General features: G+C 40.2%; 2 protein-coding genes and 1 long non-coding RNA gene across 8 annotated transcripts; 1 reads left to right on the forward strand and 2 right to left on the reverse strand.

Annotated features, from left to right (window-relative positions):
* Nucleotides 1-7,016: 7,016 nt before the first annotated feature.
* ccdc13 (coiled-coil domain containing 13) lies at nt 7,017-18,055 on the reverse strand. 4 transcript variants are annotated; one of them, XM_050074940.1, is made up of 15 exons: nt 17,918-18,055; nt 17,094-17,266; nt 16,749-16,903; nt 16,525-16,667; nt 16,241-16,324; nt 16,021-16,137; nt 13,258-13,362; nt 12,922-13,092; nt 12,667-12,843; nt 12,252-12,461; nt 12,075-12,175; nt 11,782-11,844; nt 11,551-11,682; nt 10,245-10,398; nt 7,017-8,713 (listed from the first exon to the last, which is right to left on the reverse strand). In XM_050074940.1, the coding sequence occupies exons 2-14, from the start codon at nt 17,261-17,263 to the stop codon at nt 10,284-10,286; spliced, it is 1,743 nt and encodes a 580-aa protein (XP_049930897.1). In that variant the 5' UTR covers nt 17,264-17,266; nt 17,918-18,055; the 3' UTR covers nt 7,017-8,713; nt 10,245-10,283. The 4 variants fall into 4 exon arrangements, with proteins under 4 accessions (XP_049930897.1, XP_049930899.1, XP_049930898.1 ...); XM_050074942.1 differs by lacking the exon at nt 7,017-8,713 and adding an exon at nt 8,798-10,118 and having other exon boundaries at nt 12,252-12,458; XM_050074941.1 differs by lacking the exon at nt 7,017-8,713 and adding an exon at nt 8,801-10,118 and having other exon boundaries at nt 16,021-16,134.
* A 1,759-nt stretch (nt 18,056-19,814) lies between these two features.
* On the forward strand, nt 19,815-21,898 carry LOC126409079 (uncharacterized). Its single transcript, XR_007572000.1, has 2 exons — nt 19,815-20,468; nt 20,666-21,898. It is a non-coding gene; the product is annotated as an uncharacterized LOC126409079 (long non-coding RNA).
* higd1a (HIG1 hypoxia inducible domain family, member 1A) lies at nt 21,571-24,142 on the reverse strand. 3 transcript variants are annotated; one of them, XM_050074974.1, is made up of 4 exons: nt 23,985-24,142; nt 23,421-23,495; nt 23,070-23,204; nt 21,571-22,701 (listed from the first exon to the last, which is right to left on the reverse strand). In XM_050074974.1, exons 2-4 carry the CDS (start codon nt 23,488-23,490, stop codon nt 22,628-22,630), a joined length of 279 nt encoding a protein of 92 aa, XP_049930931.1. In that variant the 5' UTR covers nt 23,491-23,495; nt 23,985-24,142; the 3' UTR covers nt 21,571-22,627. The 3 variants fall into 3 exon arrangements, with proteins under 3 accessions (XP_049930931.1, XP_049930932.1, XP_049930933.1); XM_050074975.1 differs by lacking the exon at nt 23,985-24,142 and adding an exon at nt 23,681-23,895; XM_050074976.1 differs by lacking the exon at nt 23,985-24,142 and adding an exon at nt 23,660-23,732.
* Nucleotides 24,143-26,931: the final 2,789 nt, after the last annotated feature.

Raw genomic sequence — 26,931 nt, forward strand, 5'->3', positions numbered from 1 at the left:
TTCTCTGAAAATACACACTCCCTCCAGTTAGTTTGAGTTTTCTCACAGCATCTGAGCCACTGATCCTGGGCGTTTTTACCAACCATTTGCGGTGTTTCCCAGAGCCACTGAATCCAGGTGTTTTTCCCTGACCCATCCCTGCTTTTCCAGAGACTTCTGTGCCACCGTGGAAAGCTACAGCTAAAACAAAACGTGCCAAAACATGACCTTTTTTTCCATATCCATGACGTGGTTTTGTGCCTAAACCTAACCACACGTTCGCCACAGCATTGACAAATTCAGCGTATATGTCATTTACAGAAACATACAGTGCAAACGTTTTCCCTGGTGATTGTGTTTGTCTTGACTGCAGAGTTGGTCTGCAGAGAGCATACATATTGCCAGCATGCCCTTTAGGGTCAGTAATCCAACCTCATCTCTTCTCTTGCTGTAGTGATTGTAACTTCCAATTTCTGTACCTCCTGCTATATTAGCCAAACAATATACTTACCGCACAAACTACATGAAGGTTTCAGTTAAATGATTGCAAACAAACAGACTGAAGCACCTTTTCACATGGATTCAAGCATCCTTATGTGTCAAGGTCAGTCTAAAAGGCATGCTAGTGAGAAATACTACAGTAAGAGTGGATTCTGTGTCATTATAGTTCCATTTGCCCAATCTTTGCTTGGTCCTGGGTACACCTTTCATTAACAGTGACAAATCTTCAAACACGTTCTCTCCAGAAAAGACACTTTGCCTTGTTCATTAATCCCCATAGAAACTGGGGCACTATTGTTCGAGGAGCACACGCTTCCATATACAGCATGTACATTTGAGTATGACTTCCCTGATGATGATGATTAAAAGGAAATGCATGCTAGCAGCCTGCAGCCCCCTTCAAAGGGTTTTTGGTGATAATGAGAACCCTTGTCCTCAGCCTAAGTCAGTAATAGCACCACTGATTGGCTTTTGTCAGAGGTGTCTGGCGCAATCACCATACTACTGCTATATCCGCTAGATCAAGTCCAACTGGAATAAAAAAGAGCCTGCTGTGCCATTGATAATTATTATTACTTTTGTTTTAACTAAGGTCAAAGTATTCAGAACAATGCAGTAGCTTGTATAAGTGGAATATTTTAGATATAAAGCTACCCCAAAACATACCATATAGGTAAATTACATGAAATGATAAAGGCTTTTTCACCTTTGAAAAAAAAATATTTAGGAAAAAAAGAAACACTGCAAATATATATTAGAAATACATTCACATAACTGACAGCACATGTGCAGCAAAAAGAAATATACTGCAGACATAGGTGTAGATTTCAGGGTGGGGGACAAGTAACAAAACGGCGTGAGCAAGTAACAAAACGTGTAGCTCAGCGTGTGACGTAAACAGTGATGTGGGAGGGAAGCTGCGGCTGGTCAGTCCTTCGGCGATTCTCTCATAAGTCGGCCCGTTCTTCACCGTCCCCGTCATCTGACGGTTAATGGCCTCTTCGTTTGCGAGGACAAGGAGGGCGCACAATTCCTTGTCTCCCCAGTTGCTCATCTTTACAGTGTCTGTCAGGTTTGTGTTTCCCTCTTGCTACTAGCTGCTCGCTAATTCCTGCTATCAGCTGTTTCCTGTTTATCCATCGTCAGTGGGTCGCACGTGTGGCGTCATCAAAAGCTAACATCAAACCAAAAAGGTTCCTCCAATATGTCTACCCTACAGGGCGGAAAACTGGGCACCTCGGATCAACTCGCCAAACCGGCTCTGTGTGTCTAAACGCTCGCAGCTTGCCGGCAAAATGGCCCAACATTCACCGAAAATCTGGCAGTGTAAAAGGGGCTACAGAGACAGACAACCATTCACACCTATGGACAATTTGGAGTTGCCAATTAACCTAACCTGCATGTCTGCGATGACCCTATCATTATCTCGTTGTTTTTCTTCTTTTTTTTAAAGATTATTTTTTGGGCCTTTTTGCCTTTAATGGACAGGACAGAGTGAAGAGTGTGAAGTGGGGAGAGAGAGAGTGGAGGGAAAGGGCAAAGGTTTGCAAGCCGGAGTCGAACTCGCGACCGCTGCAGCGAGGCATCACCTCTATACATGGGGCGCCGGCACTAGCCACTAAGCTACCGACGCCCCATCTCGTTGTTTTTCTATGAGCAATGACAATAAACTATTGAATTGAATTGAACTGAATTTGCGATGAAGCTGGAGTACACGGAGAAGAACCACACTGACATGGGGAGAACATGCAAACTCCACACAGAGGGCTCCCCCACCCTGGGTTTAAACCAGGAACCCTCTTGCTGTGAGGCAGCAAGTCTAACCACTGCACCACCATGCTGCCATATACAGTCCAACATGACACTATTTAATATTTTCAAAATTCTTTTTTACTCATGCATCTATCATGTAGCAATAGCATGAACAAAATTCTGGAGTAAATAAATTAATAGAATGACATCTCTATTTTAATGTGTTGGTCGAGAATAGGTTAAGAAGGACATGTTGCATCTTCAAGCATCAAACACTGAAGGTCAAATCACTTATCTGATTGTAACACGGGGAGTCAAAAGGCCTCCTCCAGTGGGACAAAGTGAGTGTTTGACATTTCCGTCCTATGGCCGTCTTATGAGCTAGATTCTGTGTGATAGAAGAAACATGCTTGGAGCCATTAGAGCCTGGTATCAGTGGGTAGAGGACAATTAAGATGGTAGAGCTTTTAAGGCCTGGAAACGTCTGCTGTGTTTAACAAATACATATTTTTTACAGACTATCTCTAGTGTGAGAAATCAGTTACATGAGAAACAGAGGCAGAAACAGCTGACAGTGTGTTCAGGATGCAGCAGCTGACGGAAACAAACAAAACATATGTTCATTTTTAAATTGAGTTGAACTTGTTTTAATAATGTAGCTCATTAGGATTGTCTGGGAATCTTCAAAACATCTTGAAATATCTGGGCATCTTGTTTTTCGGATTATATTGATTGCATACCATCTTTACATAGCATACTACATGTAGAGAGTTAATGAGTCTGCGCAGAGATAATGAGGACCTATTAAGTATTAATTATCAGAGATGAATGTTGTGTCAAAACAAAGCTTTGCACATTTATATTCATAAAGCATGCACAGGCAGTATTTTCTCTGTCAGCCTCCTGGGGCGTCGAGGTGGCTCAGCTGGCATGTCATCCCCTTTTGTCTCTGGCAATTATTTCTCTCTCTCTCTCTCTCTACTACAAACTATCAGATAAAGGTAAAACTACAAAAATCAGAAGCCTGTGATCAGCCGTGCTCATGCATACAGCCGCAGGAAGCAGCAGATTCCACTGGCAGTGATCGTACTCATGAGCAAAATGTCAGAGATATTGTGTCAGCATGCGTGGTAGGACGCGTGAAACAATTGTGTTCAAGGAACTCCATCTCACAGTGTCTGAAACAATAAGGATATCCACACCACTGATGATGGACATGACACAGCCAGTGATTCAAACATCCAGCTCTAGTACATGGCTATAAATAACTAAATAAATACCCAATGTCATTCTTCTCTGAAAGATGTGGTTTTTGAGGTGAATAAATAAACAAGCTGAAGAGTACTAGATATTGAATTACAACAAAGCAACTTTTTCAGCAACTTGCATTTTTTTGCCAAGACTGTCATCAGATAGGAGGTCAATTGCTTCCTGAAGGGACTGATTATTGCAGAACATATAAAGCAATTCAATTCTAGAGTCAAGAGTGACAGCAACAGCAATTGGGGGCAGACAAGGCTCAGACTGTGGAGAGCTGCAACTGAAAGATAGCAGTTTTCTCAGTAATGCTGTCACCATTTCAGAGTTTGTTCAAGGGTCGCTTTGCTCTTTTCATTGTTGATAGAAAGTATCTTAGAAGTAAAAAATACAGCTGGGATCCCCTATAGTAAAGTCACCACCACCATATATTCCGTCCATTTTCTGTAACTGCTTATTCTATTCAGGGCTCTGGGTTGCTGGAGCCAATCCCAACTGATATTGGGCGAGAGGCAGGGTACACCCTGGACAGGTCGCCACACTATCACAGGGCTGACACATAGGCTACGTTCACATCCGATCCACTCAGATCTGGAAATGTGATGCATATCCGATCACTGGATATGTGACCGCTGTGAGAACAGTCATATTAGAAGTCATGTGACTTTTTCCTATACACCCATGGTTTTTATATTTCATTGTGCAGGAGCAGATCACTCAACACGCAGTGTCTGAGCGGTCAACACATTCTAACTCCGACCTCGTCACATATCGACGTTTGGTCATGCACTCTCCACGGTGAGATATGACGTGCAAGGTACCCAGGGTGCGCTGGTTGTTTAAGTTCTGGGACACTGTGCCAAATTCAGCTTGTTACATGCATTGTCTGTTTTCATAATACACTTTCGTTTTCACAGGAAATGAACCATATGCATACAGTCTCTTTCAAAATAAAAGCATTACATCGGAACACCATAATCAACATTTTTTTAACTTCAGCAACAAATGCACATGGTTACGTTTTGCCAACACACACATGTTTGGGTTAAGGAAAAAAGAACAGGGTTTGCCTACACTCTCTTAACGGAGGTGAACACCGGTTGGTGGGTGTCGGACCCATCCATCACCCCTCCCACCCAACCTACTCGGACTTCCGCCATCTTAACGTTCATTGTTGTCCTGCAGCATTTTCCTCCGACGCCACGGAGAGCTGTTGAAAAACAATGGAATCACTGACCAAGTGCTGGATTCCAATGACTTTGGAGTGAGACCAGATTGGAACAGTCTTTTGAAACCACAGAAAGCTACTGTAGCCGTACAGCTGCTGCGTTAGGCTGCCCCAGTCACCAGCCAATAAAGACTGACTGCCAGACACTTTCTGATGGGGGATAGCTTGCCTACATGTTGTGACAGCATGGCCATAGGGCACCGACAGAGGCATTGGAATGTAGCTCTTGACACACTAAAGTTTGGACGAGCTGTTCCCTGTAAAACCCTCCATATCATGTGACATTACTGGTTGCATGTGAGGCAATTCAGAGCAGAGATCTGTTCACACTGATGTCAGAGATGGGTCACTTCAAACACGAAAGTGGACAGTCTAGGCAGAGAGATCGGATCTGGGTAAATATTCAGAAACAAGCATTAAGCCCTGTAATGTGAACACAGTCATACAAGCATTAAGCCCTGTAATGTGAACACAGTCAAACAAGCATTAAGCCCTGTAATGTGAACACAGTCATACAAGCATTAAGCCCTGTAATGTGAACATAGTCATAAAGTGTGTTTCCATTAACCCTAGAAATGCGCAAAACCTAAATATCGCAATAAAAAAAAAACTGGTAGTAGAAACACCTACATTTTGAAAAAACTCTCAGATATCGAGAAAAAGTTTTTACGCTGTCTTGAGGTGTTTTTTTAGAGGTATCGATATAGAAGTATATCGCAACAGTGTAATGGAAACACTTTTTTCGCAAATATACGTCACCGTCTCGGTGAATTTCTCGTTCACGATCCTCTCCCAGAAATCCTTTATCCGTGGTCGCTGCCACACATAAGGACTTTGCCTTTGGAATACCACTCGCTCTCGCCTTCGGTTGTAGACTACTGCAACAGCAGCAGTGGCAACCGAGATGATTGTTCCAGCTTGCAAGGGATTTGGAATGTCCATCTTACTTCCGCAAACAAAGTGGAGTCTCGCGGGACGAGATTTTACGAGGATTGCGGCCCATACCCAAAACACCTTTTAATGGAAACACCTGCAAGTCGCAATTGTACTTTGTCGAAACTTTAGAAATATCGCATTTATTTTGCGCAAAACTGTAATGGAAACACGACTATAGACAACCAATCATGCTCACACTCACACCTAAGAGCAGAGATGCGCAAAATGTATTTTTATACAAAATACCCCTCAAATAAATGTATCAAAATAAAATACAAAATACTGGTGCCAGAAAATGTATCAAAATAAAATACATGTATTTTGTATTTTCAAATACAGAAAATACTTTTTTCTGTTTCTTTTTAGCAACGAGCCGCAGCTCTATAGGTCACTATGTCGGTTGGTTGGTCGTTCCACAAAGCTTTTCATGAATGACTCAAAAAGTCCTTGACCAAAAATGCTCAAAATTTAAATGCTGCAATTAGAGACCACAAGTAACTATGCCAGAAATAACAACCGTGATTCAGCCATTAATGGCGTGATAGTAGCAAATTTGGCCGCAGCTATTGCAAATCTGCGCTTGCTTTCTCACAATTTGGTGTAGGCTACCCTAAAATATTATTTATAGATTCAGATTTAGATTCAGACAACTTTATTGATCCCACGTGAGGCAATTCATTTGTAGCATACTCATCCCAAGCATCAACCACAACAGCATACAATTTCCTATGTTATGCAGAGTCCAGTAAAACAGACTGCTAGGTCATTGAATGGCCCAAGCTTAAAAAAACATATTGATAAAAATATTTTAAAAAAAGTAAAAAATATTGTTACATCCAATATTATAAGAATGTGTAGCCTATTATTTTTGTTTTTTGATTCGTGGAGAAAGTATTTTGAGTATTTTAAATACAAAATTACTCCACTCAAAAGTATTTTGTTACAAATTACATTTGCTTTTTATCAGCCTTATCAAATACAAATTACAAAATAAATACGTATTTTAAATACAATTAATAGAAATACTACCCATCCCTGCCTAAGAGCAATTTAACATCAACAAGGAACCTAACCTGCATGTCTTTGGACTGTCGGAGGAAGCTGGAGCACCTGGAGGAAACCCACGCTGACATGAGAAGAACATGCAGACTCCACACAGGAGGCCCCAAGCTGCCAAACGGGCTCAAACATGGAAGCCTCTTGCTGTGAGGTGACAGTGCTACCCACTGCACCACCACCCCTCCAGTGATTTCCTGTGTGTCTAATTCAAATAGACAGTACAGTCTCTGAAGAACATTGCTACTGTATCATTATTGTATTTACCATATTTATTTACTCTTCTGTTCACAACTGCTTCTAGAAGCATAGAAGCAGGAAGACCATTTTTCTTTACAGTCTATTGATTTAATCACAACTAGGTCATCGGAATGGCAATTAAAATGTACTGCATTGAATGGATACAGGATGATATTGCTGTGTTCAACAGATTAAGCACAATGCATATGTTTAACTGGCCTCCAGTCCACATTATTGCAGTACAATAATATAGAAAAAAAAAAACCTTAAGAAGTGGTTTACATGCAGTACATGACTAGCCATACTGCCATCTAGTGATGCCATAACTAAACAAAATTACTAAACAGGAGCATGCAGTTTTGACATCATTGCACCAGACTATGTCTAATTGGCAAACTGCAAGCAAAGCCAAAGTTTGAAAATAAGCAAGCACGACTTCAAAAGTTTGAAACAGGAGAGCAAGAGACTCAGATCAAAACCAAGATCAGATAATCTGCTGACAGAACTTGTCTCGTCAACACGTTACTATGAATTGTGGATGACTGCAGTGGACGCCTCCATACCTCATCCTGGGTGTCAGTGTCAGGAACAATTTTACAGACACAGTGTGTGGACTCTTTTGTTTGTAACAAAAAGTGCTCATCACTGCTGTGCTGCTGTCTTGGTAAAGATAGCAGCTCATTACTTTATTTCTACTTACTGTAAATGAGCACATTAGGACTCCGCTGTTTATTTTCTTTCCATTACATGTAAATGAGAGGCACTGGGAGATGAATGGACTCATAGAGGCACAAACCGTTTTCTGGCCTGAGTAAAGTTCACAGATCCCTCATATACTGATGGCTAACTTTAACCTCTGCGTTCACAGCTCCACTATTTACTTTAGTTTCTGGATGCAGTCAATGGTCTGCAGGAAGCATTGGTCCAGAACGAGGGAATACCTCTGAGGAGAAGGATGGAGAAAGGAGTCATTCAAACCTGGAATGACAAATAGGTGAGGCTGTTTACGTATGCTGTGTTTACATAAGTTTGTGTTTGGTTTGGTGGGTTATTGGGCATTTTGGAATAAATCTACACCTTTCTGCGTAATACAGCTACATAAAACAATATTAAAATTGTTTGGTGAAGTGTAATTTATTTGAAAGTGATGACACTCTTTAATGACTGAAGTCAACAGGAGTAGTCACATTGATCTACGACTACATTGGTTTTTAACTTAAATCACACAGTAAAATGCGTATTGAACAGCAACAGGCTTGATTTAAAACCCAGTCTTTGGCCTGGTTCCTATCAAGTACCACAAATAAAAAATTCAGATTACATGTTTGAGAAAATATTCCACGTGCTCACAAACACTGACTACATTTTTATGAGTTTGTGTTATGGTAGATTTAAAAAACAACCAAACAAAAATTTATTAAGTTAAACATTTTGCCTGGAATCAGATGCAGTTAGGGACCATGACAAGTATTTGCTCCATCAACACCCTTTCTGACGCACATTGCTACATTTGATACACATTTGGCAGCTCTGCAGGGCATGTAGTCATAAAGCTTACGGTATCTCATCCGTTCCTCCAGTGACACATCTCACCCGACTACATTAAAGGGTGCCTCACCTTCTATCCAGGAGGTATTCAACACAAGCTGTTTTTTGTTTCTCTGAGCATAAAGGCTTTCTTCATCACGTCCAAACTCTGATATTTTTGTCTTGTGGCACTTTCTCGCTCAGTCCAATGGGGACCTGCCAATCTCCCACAGGGTCCTGGAAGAAATAGTGCGGTATTTGAAGCAGCACACTAACTCAGCCATGGTTTTAAATTAAGCGTGATGTGGAGGGAGAGGAGAAGCAGGAGGGGGCGAGAGGGGGGGGGGGGGGGGGGGGTTTCTGCTGAAATCCTTTTGGCTACATCGGAAGAAAATAACTCGGATGTTAGCATGAATGTAAGTATGAAGGGCACTCCCACCAGGCTACGCATATCCAGACAACCTTTGGATTAAGAAGCAAAGATCACATGCTGTACATACGTGTGACATGCTTTGGGGAGTGTGTGGAGGACTACAGTGGGAGTTTGTGCAGCTTGAGCCCGCATTCATTTACAACCACTATTCCCACACAGCTGGTCAGAAGTCAGAAATGATTAGCGGTAATATTTAAAAGGGATATTGACGTTTTGGGGAACTTAACTGGGGTGTTTACTATTTGGCTTGGCCTGTCACACATTTATGTCCAACCTTCTGGAGCCAAATAAACTCTATGAAGGTCACAGCTATGAATGTAAACAATATATTATAAACATTTGGTGAAGATTTGGTTGCCCTGTCATTGATTGGACTGGATGTCTCATTACCTTACAAAAATACTTTAAACACAGACACTTTTGCTCTCTATACCTGAAATGCACTTAAGGTTAACAGCAGAGGATAGATTTAATAAAATGTGACAGTGACATTTATAAAACAGCGAGCAGACAAAATCAGCATCAAGCATTTCAGTAAACAGTAGGAACATGTCTGATGCCATCAGGGTTAAGCTAAAAGCCCCGCTACTCAAGATACTCGAGCGCTTAAACTGAGGCCACCAAACGCACAAAGCAACCAACATAAACTGTCTTTTGATGATTCAAATGGAGATCCGTATGACGTTTGTGTGACAGAAGAGGAGAGCCTGTTTCCTGCAGGCTGCTGTTTGTCATGTGTGACAGGAGAAGGTAGGGCTCAGCTGGACGTGAGGTTGAGCAGGGACCAGCCAGTTCCCCTGGTTAGTGTCTAGTCTGGGCTGTCACAGAGCCTGCAGGAAAACATGCTTGGCTTGTCTCATCTCGTCACTGCAGAGCTGCAGGTCACGGTGGAGAGTGCTCTTTAGCGATGCCCTCAGTGCCTCTGTTTCCTCCAGCTAAATGAACAGTCAGGAGACGACATACACGAGCAACATGAACATCTCTGTGCAGCCAGCGTGTCCACTGCCATGCATTATTATCTCTGTTATCTAGTTTAAATCTTATCATTGGAAAAATAAAAATCATCATCAGTGCAAGACATCTACAGTGGCGTCAAAGTTAGAATAAAACGTTTTCAAATGCCAGCGATCTGGTGGAGAGTATTCAGTTTGCTATTCAGTTCCTGTTTCTCAGTGAGTCCTGCCACCCTGGGGCTGAGGGACACAGCTCCTAAGGGACACAGTCATGTTGGCCAGAGGTGAGACAGACATGGGAGAAATTAAGTCAGTGTGCTGAAAAGATATTAAATAAATAAGAATCCGCTCGACATTTTTGACATGTCATGCTGTTACTGACCTTGGCATACCAGTTCTACCCTTGCTGTCTGCACAGTCGTTACTTGGAATCTAATTTTGTCCTCTCCAGCTGCTGCTCCAGGATCACTGTCCTGCGGCGCTCCTCCTGGTACTTCTGTTCCGCCTCCAAAAACCTCTGGTTCAACTCTTTCTCTCTGGAAGATTCAAGCAAGGTCTTTGATAGTTAGAAATAAATTTTAAAAAAAAAATGCTATTCCTCTGGATGGTGACTGTTCAGATGGACTGATGAAACTTCAGAGGGACATAGATAATTAAAGAAATTGACTTACTTACCTACTTATTTCACAATAAAACTGAATAAGTTGTTGCCTACAGTATATTTTATAATCATGAATGCTAAATCATTAATGTTAAAATTAAGTTATTTGCCTTAATGTCTGCTACATGCAATGTCTAGTTTTGAATTTTAGTAAAAGGGTGCAATAATATGAAGCCTTCAAAGGACAACTCTTGGTTTCAGTGCACGCCTCAGTCATGGTTTTAACTGGATAAATGAATGAAAAGGACTCCAAGGTTAAGTGGAAACAACCCTGTAAGCAACGGAAACAGAAAGCAATAAAAAGTGGCCTTGAAGTGGGCACATACAACGGACGACAAACGAACTGAATACTGTAGTGGTGCAGCGAGACAGCATTCAATCACATTTTTTTTTTAGAAAAGGTCATTCTGATGTCTGAGATGCATAAAAACATCAAAATTGCCAAATGAAAATATATGTCATATGAAAAATAGCATCTCAAAGGTTCAGTGCTCCTCATAGGGATCAATAAACGAACCTCCAATCAAACAAACCCTCCAAATAAACGCACACACACACGGATAATGACACCTGAGGAAATAGGATTCATGCTGTTATGTCCTTTGTTGTGGCAGTTTTTCATGCTCAGCTCAGAATACTGACATTTTATTATATTACATTACATTAGCCTTAAAGACAGACTGGATCATGTCCACAGAAAACAGTCCTACATCACCACCTTTGATGAGGACACCAACAAGATACTGCTGATTCTTTATTCAGCTGCTGTTTGCTTGGTGCTCTCAGACTTCATCCTCAGACAGAAAGGTAACAGAATACAAGGTTCTTGCCTTTGAAGACCATCTATGACAAATGCTGCTGGCACAAAGCATTAACTTGTTCTCTTGTGGTATTTTGTTTGAATCAACAGATTTAAAGCTACAGATGAATCTGTGTTAGAAGTGATGATGAGCAACAACAAACACCATGTACCACTGACAGTAGAAAATAAAGCACAATAAATTGAAGAAGTCTAAAGAGTAATTACTTTGTCTGTAGGATGTTAACCAGCTCAAGGAGTCGGTCCTTCTCCACACAGATGTTTTTATATTCGTCACACTGGGTCATCAGCGCGCTCACATCAGCTGAACATTGTGGACATCTTGAAGAACTCGGACTTCTGACAACAAAAGGATACAACAATATATTTTGCTGTTAATTTCACAGTGGTACATAAATTTATGTGTAACAATGTTTCAGGAAATTTATCTCCACTTACTTGAATTCTGCACTACTTCCCACAGCAGGCAGCACCAGTTTATGACCGAATTTAGAGACTGAACTGGAAAAAGGTGACACAGTTATATTAACAGAAATCCCTCTCTGGCAACGCTGTGAGGCATCAAACAAAATCAATAACCTGATTAAAGAAAGTCCCCCATTAGCCAGACTGAATTATTAACCCTTGCCAGACAAAATGTCTTAGACCCCAGTCTCAAATCACATTAAAGTAATATTATATGCATTCATACTCAAATGATAATTTAGCATGTTTATCATTAGCATACATACCCTGAGGATGTTATTCTCTTGCTAGTGCCTCCCTCTTCAGGAGGAAATCCTGAACTGCAAACGGCTGTCTTGAAGCTGGACTCTCTTTCCATGCCCTCTTCCTGCAAATCAAATACAACATTATTTTTGCTGAGCTTCTACGTTGTTCCCATAATTTTGCCTCTTTTTTTTTTTTACCTTGACAGAGAGCTGTTGGATTTCCTCCTCTAGTTCTTTGATCCTGACCTCTCTCTCCTCAACCATCTGCTTCAGTTTCTGGATAAGAGCGTTGTACTCTGAGGGCTCGCTGCTCAGCTGCTGTCTCGGGCTACGCCGGGTCTCCTTGCTCTGCACGTTCTGCTGTTGGCTGAGTCGTCTCAGCACCTCCTGCATCTGAGTCTGCTGCTTCTGCCAGAGGTAGAGGGGGCAATTATTGCTTAGAACAAGGCATGAACTTCACGCAGAAGATCCTTCCATCTGTAGTCTGTGGCTTATTTTAACTCGTAAAAGAGACGTGAAATCCCTGATTATTTATTAGTATTTGGTCTGTGTAACAAGAACTGAATTGAGGAGTTAATAGACCATTACATATACAGAACATTCAGTGCCTTACCAGCAGGGCATCCACAAGCTCATCATCATGTTTACCCTTCTCCAGGAGAGTAGAGATCTGGGCCTTCAGAGATTTCATTTCAGCAGACAGAGACTTGTTCCTGGCTTTAGAGGCATCCAGCTTTTTCCTTACATCCTCGTGGTCTTTCAGGAGGGCCTCATGGTCCGCTGAGATCCTCTGTGCAGTTGTGGAAGGAGAGCAGGGCCTCATCAACAAATTCACATTTCCCTTTATTTCCAGTTATTGTATACACACCTCAAATGCCTCCCTCTTCTCCTTCTCGATGGTCCGGATGTAGGTGAGGTTCCTGTCTTGAGGAGGGGTTTTTTGAAGGACCCCCATGCCCAGAAACTCTTCCTCTGCACTCAGGACACTTGACTGTCTTCGCTGAGTTGACTGGTTCAGCTGCTGCTCAAGGTCCCGCACCTGTTGCACAATACCCACTTGTGTTAATGTCAATTTTAGGTATTTGTTTTATATGTCTGCTATCTTATATTAGTGGCTTTGCAAAGCACTTTATTAACTCTGTAAATAACTTGATGACTTTATTTGAGAAGCCCATTATGACAAAATTCATCATTTTTAGCTTACCCTTGTCTGAAGAGCCAGTATCTGCTGAGAGCGACCTCGAAAGCTCCCAGGGCAGCTTAGTAATTGCTGAAAGTTCACCTCCTCTCCAACCTCATTGATTAAAACCTACGGTAGCAGATCATATTTTGGAATACAGAAGTCACTGATGATTAATAATATGAATATGTGATATTCTTCTTGAGCAGCTCGACATAAAGGAATACTTGCCCGCCAAATGATCATTTGTGTATCATTTACTCACCCCATGTTACAGTGAATTTAAGAAGAAAACTTTGTTTTTCTCACATGCCTATAATGAACGAAGAATCCAAAAACTGATAAAAATCTTGTTGATTTAAGTCATAGGGAGCAGAACTATATCAACACATCTATTTATGAACTCAAGTCGTAACCAGTCGTACACTCATGACTTCTTTAACATATGCATTTTTGCTAAAACAAAACACTTTGCATAGACAGTTGTTACCAGTCCACCCTTTTTCCCCTTTAAAGGGATAGTGCACCCAAAAATGAAAATTCAGCCATTATCTACTCACCCATATGCCGAGGGAGGGTCAGGTAAAGTTTTAGAGTCCTCACAACACTTGCGGAGATCCAAGGGGAGAGGGGGTAGCAACACAGCTCCACCTAATGGAGGCTGACGGCGCCCCAGATTCAAACGTCCAAAAACACATAATTGAAACCACAAAATATCTCCATACTGCTCGTCCGTAGTGATCCAAGTGTCCTGAAGCCCCGACATAAAAAGTGTGTGCACGTGAGCGTGGTGCACAGAGAGGCAGTTAGAGCTGCAGGCTACAGTGAGGCTAAAAACAGAGTTCAAATGACGTTTTTCCAAACAACTTTTTATGTCGGGGCTTCAGGACACTTGGATCACTACGGACGAGCAGTATGGAGATATTTTGTGGTTTCAATTATGTGTTTTTGTACGTTTTAATCTGGGGCGCCGTCAGCCTCTATTAGGTGGAGTTGTGTGGAGCAAGTGTTGTGAGGACTCTAAAACTTCCCCTGAGCCTCCCTCGGCATATGGGTGAGTAGATAATGGCTGAATTTTCATTTTTGGGTGCACTATCCCTTTAAGGGCTGTGGCCTTGTGGGTAACCTGTGAGAGTGTGACATGTACTTCATGTTGTATGTGGAGGGAAGCAGCTCTCTCAGGGTGACATGGTGAAGATGGCAGTAGAATTAAGTGTCTAGATGAGCTCAGGGCTGCTGTTAAACCTCATGAGAAGGCCATGTTTGTTGTTTTGTGGTGAAGACTACAATAAAGTCAATGATGGTGAACGGCACCCGAACGTCTTGTCATTCTTCCTTCTGCAAATGGTCCGGACCGCAAGAAACTAGTTACCAGCTGATAACAAGCCAAGCTAAAATTAATGTTAAAAAGCCAGCATGTTCCCCACTACAGTTCGGACACCGTGAGAGGTAACATAGTGCAGGTGTGCTTCTTATCAATGCTCGAGAGTGAAATGTGTTAAATATTGGTATTTTAGCAAAACAAAAGCATGCATTTGGAAAGTACAGAGCAAATGAAACTTGGTTTGTACTGCACGAGCTGTGTGAGAGTTTGTAAATGGATGTTTTGATATAGTTTTCTGTTGTTAAAGCAGCTGTGTGGAACTTTTTACCATTCATAAAACTGTCCCTAGTTCGTATCACCCCCCCTTGAAGATCCGCATATTTATTTGAACCCAACAGCGACAAAAAAGCCTTTCTCTATATGGCTATTTAGCATAGCCTCGGTTGGGTCGGACACAGCAGAAGTCAGCAAACCAGAATACGGCACCTGGAGGGGGAAGTAAGTCTGCACGCCCGCAGCGGCCCGCAGCCATTAAACCACAGAAGAAGAAAGAGCCGTGTAGTATAGTAGGTGGTGGTATGCACCTGGAAGTTGTTTGCGATCCGCCAATAAATTGAGAGAAGAAGAAGAGCCGTGTTTACAGAGAGTGTTCTTCGAGTAAGCGGTACGCAACGGGCATTGCTGAACACATAACAGTTTTACCAGATGTATTTATAAGGACTTGGTTGTACTTTCGATGTCATGGCGGATAAAGAAGGAGCACCATCTAAAAGAAAAAGAACAGAAGAACAGAAGAAGGCTAAAGGTTTTAAAACTGATCCCGAGTTGGCCCTTTTCCTAATTGACAGGTCTGTAATTTTTGTTTTTATTTAGAGAATATACTGCAACTTGTTAGATGTTGTTTCACTTCAATATATGACGACATGGAAGTTATAAGCAAGCTAAATGTAACGTTAGCTGATGTGTACCGCTTTTGTCTAGTAACGTTACAACAAACGCCACAAAATTATCTGTGACTGTGACCATGAACACAAATATACAGCAGGCAGTTGTCCTCAGTTTATAAGAAATTCAGAGCTACACCAGAACATTTATGATTTTCCTCTCGCTCTCCAAAACAAATGCATGTGGTAATTGCCGGTTGCAGTCGAGATTTTACAAATGAAGCCGAATGCCGGCTGCAGTCGGAAGTTTACGACACCAGGCTGTGGGTGTCATACCGCTTCGACCAAAGGGGGCACTACAATCAACGAAAATGTAAAGTTCCGCACAGCTGCTTTAAACGTGGTCCCCTATGACTTAAATTCATCTCGACTTTTTCCGTTTTTGGATTCTTCGTTTACTATGGAGGCATGCAGAAAAAAGAGTTGTCTTCCTGAATTCAGCGTAACACAGAGTGATTAACATACAAATGGTCATTTGCGGGGTGAAGTGTTTCTTTAAGGCAGGAAAAAAGATACTACCTTCTGAGCTACTTTCAACTCCTGTTTGACAGATTGAACCTGGTTGCGATACTCAGTCACTTTCAGCTGGGAAGCAGCTAATTTTTCCTGCAGAGATTTCACCACTGGATTTTCCTGCTTTTGTGAACAGACGATGCATGATTCAGACTGAGGTGTTGTCATTAAAGTTGGGAAGACATAAAAAAATCCCCTCTTGGTGAATTTGTACATCAGCAATCACCTCACAGTCTTCAGATGACCTCTTATCCTGTGCCTTTGTATCAACCTTCTGCCCAGGTGGAGAGTGCACCAAAGCCGCCTGCAGCTATAGAGGGGAGAATAACATTACACTTATTCGTTAATTCATTTATTTCCTCTGTAATAAATCAGATAATTTTCAAAACAGGAGTGTAGACAACTGTATAGTTTGAAACAGTTGAGAACAGCTGTGTGCTGAGATGATGAACATCCATCCACAATTCAAATTAAATGACACACCTAATGCAAAACGTTTTTTTTCTTTACCTCTTTCTCAAGCTCTTTGACTCTGTTGCTGTTTTGCTTGGTTTTAATCTTTTCTTGCTCAATTTCAGCAGTTAGCTCTCTATTCTTCTTGGACAGCTCAACAATCTTGGTGGCCGCGATATCCCCTGCCAAGCCTGATGTGCCTAAATGGACGGTTGGATAAGTCACGAGGATGCTGTGATGTACCTATAACATTACTTTGGTGCAAGGCTATGGTATTATACCTGCTAAAGCCAGACGTTCTTCTTCTCTTTTCTTCTTCAGGTGTTTAATTTCAAAATCCTTCTCGCTGAGAAGTTTGAAGAGCCGACCGTTTTCATCCTTGAGCTCCCTCAGCTGGTCCAGCAAATTCTGATTTTGATTCTCATTCTGTAACAGTCTAGTGGGGTAATTGAAATTAACACTGAATAGATGACAGTGATTATTGCAAGTTAAAAACATGATTTTTCACATCAATTCAGGTGATGACTACTTCCAGTGTAGAATTCTAACGTGTGCCAATTTAAAATGTCAAAACAATTTAAGCTGCATAGAGGGAAAACATTTATTTTAGCCTTTGTAAAACTCACCTGTGTTCGACATCGTCTGCCTGAATACCTTGCTTAGACAGATCCAGATCATCCTCAGTAACACTGACATTAGGTTCTTTCTCCTTTTTCCTGGCCAGTTTTCTTTTCTCCTGCTGTTTTTGTAGCGCCTGGTACTGGAGCCGCAAGTCATTCAGTTCATCATCCTCCATGATCTATGATTTATAGCATGAGAGGAAAATAATCAATTTATAAAAGTGGGAAATGACAGGAGGAATACATATTGTGGCTAAAATTGAGTGGGATTTTGGTTATAGTAATATTATGGATACTTAAACATGAATTTCTCTCCATTTGAAGGCTGCAGCACAAATAAGTGATGCAGTTTTCCTCACTTGTTTGTTTTAGCTGAATGAACATAACCATCTCCCTTACCAGCTTGATCTTAGCTTCAATTTTACTTTTTCTTTTTATGGCAGACCAGGTTTAAAAACGCCTTAAAATAAACGCCCCAAATTTTAGTCAATCATTGTGTAAGTAGCAGCACAACAAGGTCCTTCTCTTTATAGTTCCTCAACATGGCTTAACTTTAAGTGCCTCCTTCTTGTTGCTAGTCCATGACTGTCAGGTACAGGGGTCTTACTGATGACCCCACTGACCTAAATGTGGCCAGTCAGGAGCCTACACAGTCTTAAGACCTCGTCAGGAGCATTTAGCGATTGGTAAGGTTGCTGTTTATGATACTTTAAGTGGCTGTCAACGTTAGTTAGCTAAGTTAGCACAACTGTACTTCTAGCCTTCCAACTCCTTATTAAACGGCATATAATAATAATGGCACACGGTTCTTATGAAAGAAAATAGCTCACCTGTCATTTATCACCGTATCGTCCTTATAAACAAAGTAAAACCTGATTTACACCGCAGCATTTTGTACCGTAGGTGAAGAAACTGTTAGCTTCCCCCACTGATTGCGACGCTACTGTATCCATAGTAACAGCACTCCAGAGACTGAGGGCAAGATCTCGCGAGAGCATGAGTGTAGTCATGGGAACAGCAGGGTGCTGAGTGCTACCTGAGCTTCACCATCAGTTGACAGGTCTGTAACTTAAGTTAAATGTTTTTCAATTTGTCAGCATTTTTCACAAGTCAGTCACTAAAATTGCAGAGGAAGACTTGCGTGTGGTGTCTGTGAGTCGGTTTTGGATTTTGCAAATAGTTTTAGATAATTAAATGAGGCGGGAAATGAGGACAAAAGTTAGCTAACGGTAACAGGTGCACGAGCTCGTGACTAATTAAGTGCTAGCTTAAATGTTAAACTTTACCAGAGCAGTTACTGCTGTCTAGCTTCTTGTTGTGTGCTGTTACATTTGGTTTTGCTGTAAGGTTAGTAGTTGTGAATATCTTGACATTACTTTAGCTACACTTCAAAAGGTGAAACTTATTTTTTGTCAAATAAATCTCAGTAAAGAAGGTATTTGTTTAAAGGGTGTTAACCTAAAGACAAAGAAGTGTTTAAAACCTGCTAAGAGGACTCATTAGTAAAGTGTGAGTAGTAGTAGTTGTCTTATGGGAATATAATAACCTCCTGAGACTCCAGCTTTTGTTTGGCATGTACTTTCAGTTTCTCCAGGCTATTTGGGATTACTAGGACTTTATAAGTTTAAAAAACTAATCATTGTCGTTGATCACTAAGTAGTTTTTTTAAAACAAAAATGTGCTCATATGAGGACAATTTTTAATAGTCACAATTCTGTAATGAAGTATAAAACAGTTTATGTCAATGAATGAACATTTTGTGCAACAACAAAATGGAAAACAATGCACCATTTTGTAACTCTGTGGGTCAGAGGTCACTCTTCAAGTCTAAAACTGCTCAAAACCGTTTGTTTCAATACCTGATCATGGCTGAGCAAAACGAAATTGCAAATGATTTCTAAAACATTTCTAAAAGTCTTGTGATTTATTCATTTTGTAGCACTGTATGGATTTTCCTTGCTCCACAGTCCAAGCTAGTAATGTCCTTTTTGTCTGTGGGAGTCTGTCACACCTTACTGGTCTGTATAATGTGCTGCGATAATACAATAATAAAGTCCCAATGTCCTTAAATGAGTACTTTTTAATTAACAGCAACTCAGCTTGTTAGTATTGCTAAAATTGTTCAAATTTGTGTGCATTATTAAACTACAGATGTTGTTAAGCACAAATAAACAAGTTTCAAACATAAAATTTGTTCAGGTTGTGTGTCTTGTCCACTTTTCTGTCAGGATCGGCATAAGCAGAATAAAGTATAAGTCACAGCAAACCCAAAATAGAACGTCCAGGGTCTCAGGAGAATAACTAGACAAGCCTTTATTATGAACATTGTCCTTCATCAGTGGTTCTCAACATTTCATCTTTCCCTTTCTATCATTGAATGTTGACCCCTGACTAAGTTGTGTATTTTATGGTTAATAAATGCTGGGGCAATATTTGCTTTGGAGAGTAATGATCCCATTTGCTGTTGATTTCATTGACATGTAACACATGAGACTCGTGAGTTACATGAGAAAATACAGCTGGAGTCATGAAGTGGAATAGCCAACTCCCTAATGGTGCAAACTATAAATTAATCCACAAATTACAACTAGCATAAACCATCATGTTCTGAACAGACACACCATAGACAATAACAAAAAATGTGTGTGTTATGAAACAGAAAGCAGCAAACTGAACAGCAAACTACAAACCTCTTAGTCCAGCATGCTGGGAAATGTGGGCGTCGCTACAATATTTTATTCGATACACAACAAAAACAGTACAGAACCACTGATAAACTGCACAATTAACCCAAATAGTGAACACAATAATAGCAGGAAATTTGTGTAAAATGAGATACTTGGATTGACTTTGACAGATTATTTCCTCTTAATATTACATGAGATGAGTTTTCCTTTTCCTTTTTTATTTTTTAAGTTTTTAACAATCACATACTCAACCGGCTTAAGCCTACTTTTTAACCAATTCAGTGTTTTCTTCTCCCTGACACTTAACCATTGTTCTGTCTGCTCTTTGGTTCTTTTAACTGCGTACTTTTCTAATGCAGGACAAGGCTGTTACGTAGAGAGGAAAAGCTCGGTGAATATAACTTGTGTTCAGGTCTTCACTCCCCTGTGCCCTTATCCTGTGAGTTTTTTAAAATTTTTATTTCATATCTTAAATAATAATCCAAACTTTAGAAATATCATTTCCATTTGTATGTATATTTATTTCTTTAAAAATGGTCTTACATTTTTTAAAATCCTAGCAGGCCTCACAAGCCCCTGTGAAGCTTTGGCGCCCCCCAGTGGAGCTCAGGACCCCCAGGTTGTAAACCAGTGTCCTACATGATCACAAGAGGGCGACACACTCCACAAAGCAGCTTTTGTCAAACTGCTAAAGGTAAATAGACTGGGAGGGGGTCTACAGTCTCTAACATGTTATGCCAAATACACAATAACACATTGGTTTTATATGTTCAGAGTGGATGATACTTGTTATGGATACATCCAGTCCTATCAAACACACCCATCCATATATATTCTTAGTTTTAATAAACTCTAGAAACAGAAAAGTACTTATTCATTCTCATTTGATAGTGAATCCAATGGAAGATTTTCAAGTGCCATCCTTTGACCCAGGTTTGGAGGTAAGGACAACCTTATGGATGTTGATTTGATTGTTTGTACAATGCATGAGTAGTGATGAAAGCGACAGGATTTACATAGTCATGTTTACACACACACCATCAGCAGGTTTTAATTTGAAGAAGCAAACAGGTACGTGACATCCGTGCTCTCCACCTGCATTTTTATGTGGCAGGCTGCACAGTGTAACCTGATTAACCGCAGTTGGCATCATGCTCACAGAAGGTCCAAGTCACAATGACACAGCTTTTTAGAGCATCCTGCCACCTTAAATTGATGTCATCCATTTCCTGTTGAAATAAGATCTTTGGGTGTGCGTCAAAGCACTAAACATTGAGACATCAGTGAGACAAAGCAGAGCAGTTTCATATGATGGGAGGAGCAGGTTACTGTTCAGGAATGTGTAATGGTTTTAGGACATCAAGTGATGCACAATGAAGTGAGCACTAAACAGTTTCCAATTACCAGGAGTTTCAAGTAAGGACATTTGACCTGACATACAAGGACATAATGTCTCATAAACTGTACACTTAAAGGACAGTAGGTGAATATACAACAAACTAAAATGAATGTCATCCTCAATAAATCCTGTTGTCACAAATGTTTTAATGTTCACCTTTTGTTACATCCCTGGAGGCTATAGTTTTCGGGGCTGTTGAATCGTAGTGTGTTGTACTGAGAGGTGTTTCTAATACGAACTAACTTAACTATTGTATTAGATTGTGTTTTAGCTAGGAGCAAACAAGAAGCTAAAAACTGAGTATATGTTGGGATTTCTTATGAATAAGCTAAAACAGTCAAATTATATTCAGTGCACTTTGGAGAGGTTTCAAAACAAACAACAGAATTTCAGAATTGCAAGAGTGGCAATTTTTATTTTCACCAAAAAAAAAAAAAAAAATCAAAGAAACTTTCAACAGAACATGTTCTGTATTTGCACACAAGATTCAAAACTCAGTGAATAACTTAAGAAGGCATCTATGTTAGCATATCACAAGGTAGGCTACATGATATTTTACTGCACAGTCTGTAGGTTTACCTCAGTCAGTTTAGCTCATATGTCTCTGGAAGATTTGTGAAGTTTCTGTAATGAAACATTGGACCCGTGTGTATCACAACATAATGATAAGAATATAAGGAAAGAGAGGCTTGGCCTTTACAATCAATATTTAAAAAGAATAAGAACTTATTTCTGCAAGAGACCTTTATGGTTTTGTTTCCATTTAAGATGTGATGACTTTATAAATGGGTTTTTTGCGTTATAATCTGATACCGTGGTGAGTCTCAAACCAAATTGTGTCCTTGTTAAAACAATGTGTAAGCTCACACGCCTTGTCTGTAGACCACATGATGACAAAGCCCTCCATAACAATACCTAATGCCCTTTTTTATAAAGGTCAGCAAAGGTGCAATCATTTTTTATTTGGCAAAAATCCTTACATTGGTACATCAAATAATATGCCTGGTGTGAGACAATAAAATAAACACAAGGAAAATAAAACATCAGTCTACCTGCCATTGGTGGTAATTTTTAAATCTTTGTCAAATTATTTTTATGTTCACTGATCGAAACCTTTTAAACAAGAGGCAACACAACTACCTGTCATGTCACCTGTCCACACTGATATCAAACCAGCTGGGCTTACAACCGCAGACACAGAGAGTGACCAGTGTTTAATCAGCTGAGATCAGTGAACCTCTTTCTCAACAGGGAAGTGATAGCTTGACCCTCTGGTATACTACTTAGAGGATATGAAGTGTGACCAATAAGTTAAACCTATTTACAGTGTAGGTGAGCTGCTGAAGGGATGTGCACAATCAAAAATGATGACACATCTGAAAAAATAAACTTTCCACACACCTTAATATGAGGTAATATTAAGGGACATAAAATGTCAGTGTAAGAGTCCATGTTCACTTCTGTTGCGCTGCTTTCTGTTCTTCTCTGGGTTTTACAATGTACTCTCTGTACATTGAATACAGGACCCCTAAAATCAAAGAAACAGAGGGAGAAGTTACACAACGACCCTTACGTCTACTTAAAAACATTGATCATTGACAATAATGGTTGTAATAAAAACCAAAATCCAGATCTTTATAACAGTATCAGTTTTAGTTCAAACTAGGTATGTTATATGAGATGATTACACTGTCAGCATTGTTGTCCCATTCTTTATTTGTAATAGTAATGTTTTTGAACAAAAAAAAGGTAAGTTTTATTCCAAACCACTTGTTACGACCATTTTTTTTTTTTTTTAAAAAGTATCCCACTAAATGACCAAACAAACAAAAATCAAAGCAGCTTTGCACAAACTGAAACATTGCAACTGAGATCATAATGATCCAAGCTACATACCAAGGGTCATGGCTCCGACCACAAAGCCTTGGGCAGCAACACGCATGTGGATCAGGTGAACTGACATTTTTGTGTCTCCCCGATGTTTCATTCTCATCAGCCTGTACCCAACGATGGCAAAGAATCCAGCCATTCCTGCGAAGAGTAGAAAGACGGATTAATCTACATTGAAGACTCACTGAAACAAAGTCAGAGTCTGGTATTAAGTATTAGTCATGGCGTGAACCTACTGGAATACATCTGGGAAAAAAACAATATTGTTTTAACTAAAAGTATTTGAATTGATACAGATTAGTTTAATATAACTTTTTAATTATGTAACCATGTCAGCACAAGATGTACTGTACTCACCCACTGGGACAAATGGATTCTCCTTTGCTTTTCGCAGGAACTTGGACTCATTCTCTTCGTAAGCAGACATCTTGACTAAATAGAAAAGAAAGAAGAGAAAAATTAGGTTTCAGAGTATGGTATTTGTGAAACACAGCATGCTGGCTCAGTGTAGAGGGAATCCATCCATTGTTAGATCCATGTTAAATCCTGGCTGTAAACCTTAATTACATGTAAATAAGTTTGAAGTTTGAACCTACAAAATAAGTTAAAAGTCGTACCCCAGGCTGGTTTTTAACACGCTGTTCAGATCGTATGTTAGTACCACATGAACTGCTCAGAGGTTACGCATGAAGGGCAGAGGAAGACACATCCTTTTATAGGCCTGAATGACTACCTGTTCTGCATTGTAAGACAAATAAACCATTGTGCAATGCTTAGTTATAATCTTTTAGAGTGGCTTACAGTTTGAACGTAGGCCAAATAAACGCCCCAGATAATAAAATAAAACAATCCAGCGATTACTTCAGTTTTGATATCAGATAAAACCTCAATTACGCCACAGTAGGCAGGGCTGAGTCTTACCTGATGGAGGAGGGTGCTGTTATTTGAGTCGCCTGTAGAAAAAAATATTATAGAGAGAGGGTTTAGGAGTGTTTAGTCCCTCAGATCTCATGTACTGTATGAAGGAAGTAATGAGCCGGCTACGTGATGTAACTAGCATCGCACGTAGGTCTGACGTCAGCAGGGTCAGGAGTGTGTTGTGTTCAAGTCCTAGGACAAAATGGTAAAAACAGATGCGCCTCGGAAATGCTTTGTAATAGTACTCTAAAATAGAATAGAGTTGTGTATCTTAGATAGTGAGCTTGTCAGTAATTAATCTTAACTTACAAACAGACAATTGAATTGAAAATTGCCTGGTTGCAGTGCAACAGATTGATGGTTATAGTAACTCCGATGTGTCATGAACGCAGCATCGCCTGGTGCCTTCCCGTCTCAATACAAAGACGCTGAAACAAATAGTACTGCCGGCCCGATAGGCGTGTCGTCTGTTTCGCAATGAAACACAAAAGTCATTCACTCAGTCAGCTGACCGCATTGCAGTTTTTTTTTCTGTACATATCATGTCCTGTTTAATGTCGGAGAAAAGAAAGAACCTAACACTTCAGTGATGGGCGGTGTTAAACCACGTTGCGTTGCGCTTTTGTATAATCTCTCCTTACGCTATTCCCTTCCTCACCGGTGTTTAAACGACGGTGGAGGTAGCTGGAAGGGAGCTCTCTTGCTTCACGTATTGCTCTCTGGGATGATGTAACTGTGGGGTCTTGTCATGAGGGCTCCTGGTGGCACGTTTCTGCAACGTGCTGCATCCGGTCCAGAATATTGGAACAAAAAAGATGACAAAACGTCTAGTTGTTGTCCGAGTTAATGGTCCACATTTTTAGATTTATGACCCACTCTTAAATTAGTTTGAGTAATAACAACAAGAATAACAGCAGCAATAATAATAATGATGATGATGATGATAATAGGTAATTAAAGGTCTTATCATTATATTATCAAAGGCACAACCATTAACAGTATGAATTATAGTAGCATCAGTCTGTATATTTACATTATTGTCTCTACAAATAACAGCATATGATCAACACTTTAGCATTAGAGCATCTTGTTCACATGTGTGTTTTAATGAAGAAATCTGTCTTCTAAATTGAACAACTTCTTATTCTGCCCAGACATAGCCAAATAAACCACACAAGTGACATACTAAAGAAGATTTGTTTACATAGAAATATTTGCTCAGTTAATTAATGTCATAAAATGTTATGCCAACTGAAGCAGCAAAGTAAATATGTGGTATCTTGACAACAGCATCATGCCACGCTTTTGAGAAAGCTCCTGCGTTGTGTTCAACCTTTCTGAGAGTAGAAATCAAACGCAGCTTTGAAGCCGTAATGGGCCTGTGGCATTTTCTTCATGTAATTATGATGCAGTATCAGTTTCCTCTGATCACGCACCAGGCCCTGATCTGCACCACAGATTAAAGCTTAAGCAAGGAGTCCTGCAAACAGCTGATCTTCCAGAAAAACCTCCAAGAACACAGAAACCACATTTTATATTTCTTTCCATTTTGTGTATAGTGTTATCTGGTGTCATACCTCACACTATACCTTCTGCTGACCCCGTCCATATGTTTCATATGTCTTTGCTGACCTGGAGAAGTAATATTATATTCTTGCTTTTCACTTTGCCGTGTGCACAGACAAGGAAATGACACTAAAATCAAACAGCTGTTCCAAAGTCAACTGACTCAGTCAAATAGCCCAGAGCCATATGTTGTAAATAAAGGCAACATCTCCACCCAGTGGTGAAGTGAGATCTTTACTCTTCAGTTTACAAGCTCACTGTGAAGATTCAAAACTACAGGGGGTATTAAAATCAATCACTCAATCGTCTTTACAGTGATAGTAATTTAGTCACACACATTCATATCTGCACGTGAAAGTGTGTGTGTGCTTCTATGTTTATGTTCACGAGGCCTGACCTCTATTAGAAAGTGCTGTGATATGATGTTGTAGTTAACAAAAAAGGTCTCCTGTCATCAAGTAACCTACAACGACCACCAATAAAGTTATACAGCTTAAAACATATGAAATAGATTAAAAGTTTGTCGTAGTTTCAGACAGGCATACCTCCTCTATTAAGGTGATCAAATCCATATACGATTCAAGCTTTTCATTCATAGAGGCATAAGGATTAAGCATTTGTTTTGTGTGTGTGTGTGTGTGTGTGTGTGTGTGTGTGTGTGTGTGTGTCTGTTTCCAACAACCGCAGCTTATCCTGACCATTATTGGAACAATCAGTCTAGCATTTTGTGTGCGCACTGTGTGCTCCAACACCCCTCATGGTTGCAGTGATTCACAGTTGTTATTGACTGTTTTATAAAGTCATTGACTCCTCACTCCTCTTAAACAGCTGGCAGGGGTTGCAGCTACAAACAACAAATCTGAGGCCACATTTCAGCCCTCGTCATGGCAGAAAAACTGACATCCATAGAAAAGTTTGATCTCATTTTACTCCATACCCGCTATGTTATAATCCACTAAGGTTAGACACCATATCAGATGTATCACTCAACTGTTTTTGTTTTCTCTACCACTATCTTCACTGTAAGTAAGCAGGGAGGGACAATTCCCACTGGCACCTGGATTTGTTCCATCTATTGCACGTCATTCCACACCAGGAGCGTTTCAGAAGCGGAGCATTAGCGTGCAAGATTTTTTAGACTGGTAGATTTAATTGATTTGGTCATTTTTCCTTGATGTTGGTGTTTTTATCCTAAGTAAGTAAGCAGACTACTGTCATGACCTGGCTCAAAGCCATGACAAAAACGAGGAGACGTACGGTTTTTAAAGTAAAACGAAATGATTTTATTACAAACAATATAAAATTAGGTAATTGGCAACATAATCAAATACTAACTGAACTAACAAATAAACTAACTAAACCACAACATAATGCGCCAAGGAAT

Source organism: Epinephelus moara, chromosome 21 (assembly GCF_006386435.1).
Source record: "Epinephelus moara isolate mb chromosome 21, YSFRI_EMoa_1.0, whole genome shotgun sequence".
Taxonomy (NCBI): Eukaryota; Metazoa; Chordata; class Actinopteri; order Perciformes; family Serranidae; genus Epinephelus; species Epinephelus moara.